We start from the raw sequence: 12,627 nt of genomic DNA on the forward strand, positions 1-12,627 counted from the left end.
ACTTAAAAATGAGCTTTTAACAAACTTCTTTCTTTGCTTCCCATAACCCTCTATACTCTCTTCCCTGGTTATCTTACCTACTGCCACATCTTCACCTAATAGTTATGTAAATGACTCTAAATCTTCATGTCTGTCTCCAAACCTTCTCAAAAACACCAGACCTAATGTATAATGCCATTTCCTTCTGCAGGCACCTGAAACGTGGTTTCTTTCATACATAACTCAGTATTATATTTTCCAAGTGTACTTCTCCTCCTAGATTCCTAATCTGCATTGCAATATTATCACTCTCCCTGTTATTCAGTATTGAAACCTCAGAATTATCTTCTACTTTTCCCATTCCCCCATTGCCTATAACAGGTCATCAAATCCTGGGACTATTACCTGTGAAATCTGTTCCCATCTTTCCATTCTCTTTTCTACTGCCCCAATTCATGGTCTTATTATCGTGAGACTATCATCGAAATATCTAACTAACTGCCCCTGGTCCCTTGAACCAGCCCAACACATCCATGCATCTCATATCCACCAAGCAATAAAGTTAAGCTATGGATGCCTCCAGGCTGTTTACTACTGATTCTCCTTTGTTTCTTAAGACACCTTCTCCCTACGATCCTGACTCTACCTTACAAACTCTTGGGTCTACAAGCCAAGTCCAATGGAGACTTCAGTCCTGTGCATTTTTTTAATTTTTAAAAATTTATTTTATTATATTTTTTATTTTTGGTTGTGTTGGGTCTTCGTTGCTGCGTGCAGGTTTTCTCTAGTTGTGGTGAGTGGGGGGCTGCTCTTCATTGTAGTGCACAGGCTTCTCATTGCATTGGCTTCTCTTGTTGCGGAGTACGGGCTCTAGGCGTGTGGGCTTCAGTAGTTGTGGCACGTGGGCTCAGTAGTTGTGGCGTGCAGGCTCTAGGGTGCACAGGCTTCAGTAGTTGTGGCACACAGGCTCAGTAGTTGTGGCTCGCAGGCTCTAGGGTGCACAGGCTTCAGTAGTTGTGGCACACAGGCTCAGTAGTTGTGGCTCACGGGTTCTAGAGTGCAGGCTCAGTAGTTGTGGGGCACGGGCTTAGTTGTTCTGCGGCATGTGGGATCTTCCCGGACCAGGGATTGAACCAGTGTCCCCTGCATTGGCAGGTGGATTCTTAACCACTGTGCCACCAGGGAAGTCCCAGTCCTGTGCATTTTTACATTAATTAATTGACTGATTGATTGCCGCACCGCCTGGCTTGTGAGATCTCAGTTCCCCGACCAGGGATAGAACCTGGGCCACAGCAGTGAAAGCCCGGAATCCTAACCACTAGGCCACCAAGGAATTCCCTATTTATTTTTGACTCATTGGTTATTCTTAGCAGATTTTGCCTTGGCTCATCCTTCTAGCTCCTCCTCTGGACTATCTTGGATACCTACATGATGTCAGGTTCCTATTGCTGGCACTCAGGTTGAGCTAACATACTTATTCCCCAGTGAGAGAATGGCTTTTGAAAGTGGTATCCTAATATATCCCCCACCTCTAGTTTCTCATCTTACAACCATCCTACATACCAATGCCAGAGCATTTCCCTAAAACATAGGGCTAATCATGTGTTTTTCCTGTTCATATATCTCTCATGACTCTCCACAGCTTAAATAATAAATTCAGAGTTCAGGATGGCATTCCAAGACTTCCTGCCTTGGTCTCATTGTGCTTTCCCAGCTTTATCCCCCACTATACAATTACAAAACCTACCCTCCAGCCCCATTAGATGACTAGTCAGTTTCCAAACTCAGCCCACATTTTCCTTTCTCTATGCTGTAGGTCATGCTGTTCCCTCTTTCTCAAATGCCCTTTTCTCTAATTTTCAACTTTTGGGATACTACTTAAAGGTCCAGCTTTTCCAAGAAACCTCCCCTATTCTCTTCCTCCTATATGCTTCTGTAACATTCTTTTGCAGTTAAATGTATACTTACTTGTCAGTTGCCTTGACTACATCCTAAGCCCATTGAGATCATTCATAGTGTATGTCACTTATCCTTAGCACCATGCCCTAGATATAGTTATTACTCAATATGTGTTAATGTATTATTTAATTAAAATTATATGTATAAGTTCTAATATACTAGCTAAAATAAAATCTAATTACTTTACAGTTTTAATAATCGAAAATAGTGTAAAAGGGAAGAAAGCAATCTTTTAATAACAGTTATATATTATCACAGGGCTGTGCCTGTGATGGAAAAGATTTATTCTGTAGATTTAGGATCAAGCTTGGCCCTGTGTGTCTTTGAATTTGGCCACTATCGAAGCCAAGGCTTTGAGGCATTTTGATGGTGTAAAGCAACAACATGGTGAGGGATTAAAGGATGGAAATTTTGATGCAAATCAGGGTTGGTTCATAGAGTTTAGAGGCAGGTCTGCCCTTGTATAATGTCAGGGTGTGAGGCGAAGCTGCTAGTACTGATGAGACGGCAGCTCACATTAGCCTTTCTGTTTTGAAGGCAGCAGAAGCCAATGACACAGGGCTACTAGAGAAGATAAATAAATACAATAAAAGTAGCAGCAAAATAGATATCCTAGAATCTAGTTTTCAATTAATCATCCAATGATGAAAAGTCTTTCCCAAAAATTTTCTTAAAAGTTCATGTGCAAATCTCAAAGAAGACCTCCTGAATGAATCTGATGTACATTTTAGCTTCTAAAATGTTACAATGGAACACTTGAAAGTAAAGACCTATATATTCTCTGCTACTGTATTAGGTAAAACACAATTTAATGTAATTGGTTTCTGGGTTTCTCTGTTGAATTCATTTATGTAAACTTCTAAGAGTTATTCTGGTACATAATGTATACTTGATTAAGTATGGTGCTTGTGGTCATTTCCATAAAACATTAGGCCCTGGGTCAGAAATAAATTCTTCTGTTATATCACTGTATAGGAAAATCAAACCCCAGATCTCCTGGTTTTGCCAGGAAAGGAGGGGCAAGGTTGGTGTTTGTGTGAAAATGTCAACTCTTTGGAATTTTAAGTAGGTATATGTCACTGTGTGTATAACAGGTGAGGTGGCTTAAACAACTGATCTGTATTTGCATCCAAGAAAAAAATAGGTAATAATGAACAAATAAAAACTGATGTGGGATGCTTGAACCTTGCAAGTATTATTCTCAGAGAAAGAAGCCAGTCACAAAACGCCATATATTGTATGACTCTATTTATGTGAAATGTCCAGAATAGGCAAATCTACAGAGACATAAAGTAAATTAGTGGTTGCCTTGGGCTGGGGGTTGAGGGGGTGGGTCCGAGGAGTGGTTTGGGAGGACTGGGGAGGGAAGATGGCTAAGGAAGGGATCCTTTTCGGTGCAATGAATGAAAAAATTCTAAAATTGATTGCAGTGATGGTTGTACAATTCTGGGAATATACTAAAAACCACTGAATTGTACATTTAAAAAGGTGAATTGTATGTTATGTGAATTATATCTCAATAAAGCTGTTAAAATTTATATGGGAGAATATGTAAAAGAAAAATAAACCTATTTCTAAGACTTACCTAACTACTGATGCCCAGATATGAAAATGTTTTTATTGTTTACAGATGTCAAACAGGTATTCCTTAATTTTCATGTAGTTAATTATATTTTGAAAAGGTCAGAAAATAAACCACAAAGTAAAAGAGACAATCAATTTTAATTGCATAATTGTAGTCTCAATTTTGAACTATACTCATCTTCAAGAGACTGTTTATACTGATTTAAAAAAAGAAACTCAATTTCATTAAATAGATAGCATCCCTATAACCATCAATGTGTGCTTCTGTGATCCACATAATTTAGCAAGCAAACCGAACGTTTTTCTCTCACTGTTTATTACTACATTTATGTCTTAGTAACTTATAGATTGGACAATTGCCATTTATGATCTGTTAAGCCACTCTTGAAAAGCACTCTGGGGGCTTTGGTTAATGTAGAACAGGAAGTCTGTTCTTTGTTAGAAGCATATTTTCCAGATAAAATTCAAAGGGTTGCTTTTCAGCATACTGTATAAAACCATAGATAGCATGAATCTGGGAATCCTCAGTCTCTAGCAGTCTCAACATTTTCCCCAAAAGGAGACATTGGCACTATTATCTCTTGGACTAATTTTTGTGGGGCTATGTCTTAGCTGCACCAAACCCTGTAATCATCACAACTCAACACATTAACCTTTACCTCCAGGTAAGTGACCATTATTGGTCATTACTGTTTCCAGGCCTTTTCTTGCTGTCCACTTTTCTTCTACTGGGACCAATCCTGCTCCTAGTCAGAGAGGATTTAAGGAGCAGTATTTCAGTAGTTTGGTGGCTTAGCATCCAGTGGGCCTATTGCTTCCGGTCCTACTTAGATCTCACAGACCAGTTGAAGTAACTGGGTCTCTTGGGTGCCATTTTTATTCGCCTGTCTCTGCCTTTTCTCGTGGACTTCACCTGACATGCCGATTCATTTAGGCTTGGTGCACTGCCTTGTTTAGCACTGTTTTGCCAGACCTCTTAAGGGATTGTGCGTTTGTTTCTTAATCCCAAACCCCCTGACTGGATTCCTACTACGTACTGCTTGCTTCATTCTCTGTCTGGTGCCTGCCACCAGACTGGATTCTAATCTCTGCCTGCCTGACAGGACATCCATCGTTAGACTTCCAGAGTTTAGCTGTCTGCCTTCTTGCCTACTGTTACACAACCCTTCTGCTTTACCAGCGTTTCCAGACTCTTTCTGTTGGTGACTACAGGAACCTTGTTAGATTTCCTGTCCTGCCCTAACGAGTCTCTTTAGTGTCTGGGTATCAGGCTCCTTGGTCTGGCTCTGCCTGCCAACGACAAGTACCTGTTAAGATACTATCTCCCAGTTTACTACTAGGTTTTTATTGCCTTGGGCCAACGTTTTAGTAATTCTTGTTTACTTTTTCATTCCCTTTGTTTCCTGTATGTAATCTGTGGAGAGGAACAGTGTGTTCCTTTAAACATCTCTTGGATTCGTTCCTTTCTCTTTATTTCCTCTGGGGCTACTCTAGTTCTGATCCTCACGACTTTATCCAAAAGGACTCTATCTAGTTTTAGCTAGAGTTCAGCACTGGTGCCTCAAAGGGTCGCCTCAGAGGATAAGAGAGAAGCCAAGCGGTCATGAGGACTGCAATCTCCTTCCCACAGTAACTTCAAACAGGTCAGCTAGATTTGTATCTGTCGTACATACTGAGCTTCTGTAAAGGTTTTGTTTGGGGGAAAAGGAATTCTGCACTGAGAGAAAAATAAGTTTGAGAATCAGTGTCCAGTTATTCTGCATACCACTGCCAGACCAGCTCCTTAAAATATTCCTTTATTTTATAACATTCCTGCTAAATATCCTTATCAGTCACTACTATTATGTCTTATATTTAAATCTGTTTACATACTGGGCAAACGCTATGGGGAGAACCATGTTTCCTACTATTATTCAACATCTATGTTCTCACCATTCTACTCAAGCCCCACTGGCCCCTCTACATTATTGGTCAGTATTGTTTCCAGGCCATTCCATATGTTGTCTTTTCCTTACTTCCTTTCTTTGCTTTGGCTATTCAAGTATGATTTCTGCTTCAGCCTTTGGCAGTTCAAGTTCTCCTTGAAAACTTCTTCATCTATTCGAGGCCTGACAAATCTCACCCCTTCACCACATTATCCGGAATTTCGAGTCAGGACCTCCGAATTAGGCAGCCAATTTGCTCTTACTGCTCCACACATTCGTTTCCTTGTTTGTTTTCTCAAGCAGATTTTATACCTTTGATGGCAAAGAATTTATATTTTACACTCTGTTCCATTACAAGGGTTTGTGTACCACAAATAGCACATTAGTGATTGGTAAATAGGAGAATGGTGTAATTAAAATTAGGTGGAAGGCCAGCTGGTTCACATGTGAAGTGTTTTAGCACTTTAAATTTTGTGATCAGGAGCCAGCTTTCTCACAATTAAAGAGAAGCCTTCACAATATGAAGACTTTCAGAAAAAAAGAAGAATCCTGCACAAAACTGCCCCTTTTTTGTGACTGGTTTAGTGATTTCAACAACCTCTAAATTTCCCATCACATTAAACTAGCTGGTGAAGCTGTGAGTCCTGATAATGAAGCTGTGAAGACCTTTCACCGTGTGATTCTAAAAAGTTGGTTACTCCTCAATTAGATTTTTAATTCTGATGAAAATGGCATCTATTAAAAGTAAATGCCCTTGAGGATTCACATTGGGGAAAGAGGAAGCGTGAAGGGCTACCAAGCATTGATGGCTGTGATGCTGGGTGCAGATGCCAGTGGAGATTCAACCTCCTGAGTGTTTTTATTAGGATGGTTATTGTTTACATTAGTGCTCTGATTACAAATTTGCATTGGGTTTAAGTGACCTTCCCTAATCACGTTTTCCCCAGAAGCCCTGTTATTTTTAGTGTGCAATTTTGCAGAACAGGAGATTCTTCAGGAAGACATATATGCCTTTAGAGCAGAACATCTGGTACTTTTTTATTTGCACGACGTCTAGTTTGGTGTTGCCCATGTAGTATGTGCTTAATAAATATTTGTTTATTCTCAGGCGACCTTTAATTCATAAATATTTTTCCATAACCTTGGAGGTGGTTATTTCTTACTTTTGTCTAATCCATGTTGGCTTTAATTTCTCTATTAATGGCCCAGATTGTTTAGATGAGAACACGTAGCAGAAGGGAGGCACAGAAAGCCAGAGTGATACTAGTAAGGATCATCAGGATGAATTGGGAGATTGCGACTAACATATACACACTAATATGTATAAAATAGATAACTAATGAGAACCTGCTGTATAGCACAGGGGACTCTGCTTCACTTAGCTGTACAGTAGAAACTAGCACAACATAGTAAAACAACTATACCCCAATAGAAAAAATAAAAAGAAACCTCTGGGGTAATGGATGGCTCTAAGATCAGTTTGAAGAAAGAGCCTAGCAGCCTTTTATCTTTCTTTTTTCCCAGGGCTGGCTTTTAATGTTAACTGGGTGCTAAACTCATGAGAGGCCAGAGGGAGAGACTACAAGGTCAGCGGGTCTAACACACACTTTTGAAGTCCCAACTGATGGTAGTAGCCTTCTTCTTTCTGCAGCATCAGAGAAAAGATGTCTCTCCACCCACCGACCTATTTGTGTGTCCCAGGAAGGTAAAAATAAAGGAAATGTAGTGGGATCAGCCCTAGGACTGCACTTGGTGAGGTGCCTGGTTCATAATCAGTGGACAAAGTGTCCTTGCAAGGGACCAGTGGCTCCTTTTGTGTGTTAGCTTCCAAGAGAGGCCCTGATATTTGAAGGAAGGGGGTTTGTTTGTTTGTAAAGACTGTTTACATTAACTGGAAGAAAATTGAAAACAGCCAGAATTAAGATGGGGCTGAGATAACCACAATAAAGTCAAATGTAAGCCATCTCAGGGACAAACTTTCTCACTTTTTGCAGTACAGATTATGCATCTTTTACATGTACTTCTCATTTGACTTCAAATGTAGCTTCACGTGGCCTGAGGATGGTGAAACCCAGCCTTACACTCAAAATAATGTTGATCCATTTTCAAATATTCACACACTCAAAACAGAAGTCACTTGTATTACAACACCTTCACCGCTTTTAAAACCAGACCAATGAGATCTACAAGTGGGGACCTTCATGATCTGGAAGCTGCTCATCTGTTCTCCTTCTTCTCTTGCCAAGAGCAGCCCCTATCCGTCACCTCTAATTTCTTTTTTAAATTATTTATTTATTTATTTATTTATTTATTTATGGCTGTGTTGGGTCTTCGTTTCTGTGCGAGGGCTTTCTCTAGTTGTGGCAAGCGGGGGCCACTCTTCATCGCGGTGCGCGGGCCTCTCACTATCACGGCCTCTCTTGTTGCGGAGCACAGGCTCCAGATGCACAGGCTCAGTAATTGTGGCTCACGGGCCTAGTTGCTCCGCGGCATGTGGGATCTTCCCAGACCAGGGCTCGAAGCCGTGTCCCCTGCATTGGCAGGCAGATTCTCAACCACTGCGCCACCAGGGAAAGCCCTCCAATTTCTTAACCACAGAGTCTCTGCACATGCTATGGTCATTTCCTTTGCCTGGGATGCTCTTCACTCTCCTTTTTTGCCTTGTAATTGCTCAATACTTTTTTGTTGAATATCCTTCCCGATAGCCAGAAAGTTCCACAAGAGCAAGCCACATCCGTCTTGTTCACCACTGGACCCTCAATGCCTAGCAGGGTATCTAACACTTAGTAGGCTGTCAACAAATACTTAGTGTCTTCAGTTCGACCCTTAAGACTCAGCTCAAACATCATCCTCTTTGGTAAGGTGTCCCAGAGCCTCTGGCACTCTGGTGGTGACCCCCCTCATGTGCTCCGCGGGCTCCCTGTTCCTATGTGTTGCAATGAAGTGCAGTCATTGACAACTGGTCTCTCCCAGTAGACTAGGAGGTTCTAAAGGGCAGGACTGTGAGCTTCATCCTCCTAACCCACAGCACTCTGGATATCACCTGGGATACTCTAAGGAGCTCAATAAAGATCTACTGGGCAGATTATTAAGCAACATTTGAGCTTGGGGGATACTCAGCTATGGCTCACACCCACATCTCTCAAACAGGAATTACGTGAAAGCAGTGGATCACCAGGTCACATCTTACTGCAGCATCCACTTCTATGCCATTTTTCGGGTGGGGGGCATTTAAGTAATTCAAATCACGCGTGAGTGAGTGTGTGTGTGTGTGTGTGTGTGTGTAGTGAGTTAAATTCAGAATATACATCAAATTTTAAGTCAAACAGGAACTTCAACAAAGCAAATTTACCTTAGGGCTCCTTGCCCACCCTGTCTGGGAGCATGTATCCCCTCTTCTCTGCTGTCCTTGGGTAGTTTACCACCTGCATGATTAAAAAGAAAGTTAATGACAATGGCAAAGCCAGGATTAAGACCGCTTTCAGATGTCTAACATTCTTTTTATTCTACTTTCCAAGTTAATTGCCTCATCACACCTACAGCATGGTCAAATTTATCCTAATGCACTCAAAAAATATGTTCATAAACATATTAGCTTCAGCATAGCAGAATTTAGGTTGAAGGGGAGAAGGGCAAAAGGGTCATAGCCTGAAGATATCTGAATAACAGGCACATGAGCATGTTTATAGACCTGGGATCTAAATTTACATTTCAGGTAGCTTCTCTAGATTGTATGATGGTGGTTCATTCAAGTTCTGCCCGGCCCCGCTAATGTTCTCAATGTGAACTTTATTTTTAAAGCGGCGTGGGCCTCTTCCTGACAACTGCAGGACGAAAGATTACGAATACCAGCGGTGCCCTGTTGCTGCTGCTGCACCAAATCACCTAGCATTTGTCTAGAGATTTACATTTTTAACAAAGCTTTGACACACAAGATCTTATTCGCTCCCCACAACAACTGTAAACCTAAAGTAGCTCAGTAAACTGAAAATAGCACTCAATCCAATTGTTAGCTCTCCATAGGTGCTTTGGCTAAAGAGCCTTACACCCCCTCGGGATTAAGCAGTGGGCGCCTGATGCTTCTACTACCTGGCAGCCTGGGAATAAAGGAACGACTGTATTTCTTTGGTCGCAACGCAATCATGGCAACAGAAAGCACCCACTCCTTCTACTTTCACCCGTACAGTCTGTCTAGGCAATTAATCAGCGCTCCCCGTGGCGGTTTTCCTACAGGATGCTAGTTGCCTTGCCAATCAACCCCTCCCAAGACGTGGAACACAACCACACCCCCGGCGAGGCCTCGGCCAGCCGGGGAAGGTGCTCTGGCCTACACGAGTGGAAGCGGAGACTCAGGTGAAACTCACACGTGAATCCTGCCGGGCCTCAGTGTCCCCATCTCTAAAATGGGCTACACCTCCTCTCTCTTGGCTAGTTCCCTCCCATTTCACGCTAGGCCCCTAGGAAGGGAAATCAGTGCTTAACCGCAGCTTAAAGTCCTCTCGTTTGGCAGCTGTCGCCGCGCCGGGCATGCTCAGTAGCCCGGCCGGCTCGGCAGCGGGAGTAGGAAGCAGCTTTCCGCGCCCGGGCGGCGGACTGCGGGCACTTTGATGAATCACGTGTGCGGAGGCCCTCTTAAAGAGATAGGCACCTACTTTCCCTCCACCCTAACACCACCCTGAGGGCGGCGGCGGCGGCGACCGTGGTAATTGCAGCCGCTCGGGGGCAGGGCTTGCCCCAGCGCAGAGTAGTGGCAACGGCTTGTCGCTTCGGGAGCCCCGGGGACGTGAACTCGGCAGACCTACTCTCTCCCCCTTCCAGGAGGAGGTGCTGCCGAATCCACGCGGGGCAGCGGGACCGCCCCGAGGGGCTTCCTCAGTGGAGGAGAGGTGGGGTTCCAGGGCACAGGTGACAGGGCCGGAGAAAGATGGAGCAGCCCGGGGCGGCGGCGGCGTCGGGCGCCGGAGGCTGCGGCGAGGAACCCGGTGGGGGCCGAAGCAACAAGCGGAGCGCGGGGAACCGGGCCGCCAACGAAGAGGAAACGAAAAACAAACCTAAATTGGTGAGTGCTCCCGCAGCCCCCGCCGGCCTTGGGGACAGCGAGAGCCCCGGGGTCCTCCTGCCGTTGAACACGGGGGGACCCGGGGCCCCCTCCCAAGGGTGACCGCGACCTCGCTGTGCAACTCCGGGAGCCGCTAAAGCAGCGGCCACGCCGAGGCGCGGAGACGGCGTGGGGGCGGAAGAGCACCCCCTTCTCCACTTAACCTCTTTCCCCTCTTGGCAGACCGGGAGGCGGTGCGGGAAGGAGAAAGGCCCCACCCCAACTTGGGGAGACCCCGAGTACCGGCTAGGGGCTGTTGTTTGTCTAACTTGTGGGCGCGAACCTTCTTTGCGCGATTCCATTCCCCTCCCACCCTTGTCAGTTGCTGGGTTTTTGCCTCTTAAAGCTTAGGGTTCGGGCAGGGGAACCTAGCTCTTTTTTTTCAGTCCCACTACTTGGGAGCCCACCCACAGACTTACAAAAAACCCCCAAAACAACCAATTAACCAACCAAACAAAAAATCCCCAAAACAACAACAAAAAACACACAACGTAGGCCCCCAGTCTTTCTACTTGACCAGATATCTAAGGAAGAGGCGCCTACATGCTTTTTTTTTCCCCTTGCCTCTCCATGTGCTCTTCCGAGAAACATTTCTTTGGAGGAGTGGGGGGAGCGTGGGAGTTAGAGGCTGGGTGAGGTACCACCAACTGTCGTGTGTGTAATCGTCAGAGTCGTCCAGTACTTGCAGTTAGTTGATTAAGAACGCTCAAAAGCAGTAGGCAGACGGCACAAATCTCCCCGTCCTGAGAGTGTGTGCACCAGTGGGAGCAGTCCATTTCCTGCCACTGACTTCATGTGCAGAGGAATGAAATCTATGGGGCCTGGTATTAGATTGAGAAATACTGGAGTGTCTTCAACTCATCAGTTAAAACGGTTCCTCTTTTTTTTTTTTTTCCCCTTCAGCTTATAGGAAAATGGTTTAATAATAGTGAAACTTAAAAACTGGTCAAATTCTTACAGTATATTGGCCAAAGACTATTTTTGCCAACCCTGGCAAATATTAGGCAGACATTTATCAATAAACTTTCTAATTTGGGTGGCAGAGGGGATATGGTTTTCCAGCACAAATTCAGCAAATACTCCTTCTGTCTGAAGGTTCTTCGTTTAGGTCTGGAGCACAAGCCCCATGTTGCATATCTAGTTTTCTGTTTTAACCAGCAACTTGATTATAATAAGGAAGGAGGCAGTGACGTATAACTAAAGCCTTTTCTTAGGGTATCTGGCCATTTAGTATGTACCTGTTGTGCTTCTCTCCCTTGCCTGCTGTTTGCCTTTCAATTATGAACTGTCCAGATTGGAAAACAGTGACCGAAGTGTTATCGTTACAGGAAATATGTAGCCTTCCATTATGTGGAAAGGGACCTAGTGGGGTAGAATAAAACAACCAGTTTAAAGTCTCATCAATTCCACCCTAACTTGAGGCAAATTAAGAATTACTTGATGTGTCCTCTTATCTCCCCTCCCCCCAGGTATTTACAAGTGAAGGAACTGAGTCACAAGCTCTTTGTGAATTGTCTGTACTGGCAGGGGGTTAATGGGTGCCCCTATTATAATACTTAGAAAAGTTTTGTGAGTGTGTTACCAAAGTTTAATGTATTTAAAAATCCTGATGTTGAAATTTTATGTTTGCGGTAAAAGAGTGATCATGTTTGTTTCTTTTTTCTTTTTGGATCCAGTACAAAACTGGTTTAAACAATGATTAAAAGTTTAAGCAAAAGTAAAAGCGAATTGATAGTTTCCACAAAGAGTTTGGTACATCTAGCAAGAGCCTTCCACTTTTAGGATGTGTAAGCTCAAGAGAAAGCACTTATTTCTGTCTGTTAGTAATAACACCTTGATTCTATTCTTCCCATCCTTTTGGTCATTTGTCCTGTTGCATCTTTTATGCTTTGACAAGGTAACTAGATAGTTATGAGATGGTATCACTTTCAGTTCCTAGCTAACACTATTTGGTGTTGAGTATAGCTTGATACAGTAGAACAAGTATTTGAATCCAAGAGTTTGTGAATATCAATGGGAACTTGCTTTTGTACTCAAAATAATTTTTGAGCCTTACATGATTTTACAAGCAGATATGTCAGA

At 43.4% G+C, this 12,627-nt stretch overlaps 1 protein-coding gene across 7 annotated transcripts in view; it reads left to right on the forward strand.

Annotated features, from left to right (window-relative positions):
- Positions 1-10,145: 10,145 nt before the first annotated feature.
- The window catches only part of DIAPH2 (diaphanous related formin 2), an 865,471-nt gene continuing 862,989 nt past the window's right edge, over positions 10,146-12,627 (forward strand). For 2 of the 7 annotated variants that reach the window (XM_082447366.1, XM_082447367.1), the window contains exon 1: positions 10,146-10,506. In XM_082447366.1, coding sequence (XP_082303492.1) covers positions 10,372-10,506 — 135 coding nt within the window. In that variant the 5' untranslated portion in view covers positions 10,146-10,371. The remainder of the gene's footprint in view (positions 10,507-12,627) is intronic. The other 5 variants (XM_082447362.1, XM_082447364.1, XM_082447363.1 and 2 more) reach the window with 3 other exon arrangements.

Source organism: Balaenoptera physalus, assembly GCF_965194825.1.
Source record: "Balaenoptera physalus genome assembly, chromosome: X".
Lineage (NCBI taxonomy): Eukaryota > Metazoa > Chordata > Mammalia > Artiodactyla > Balaenopteridae > Balaenoptera > Balaenoptera physalus.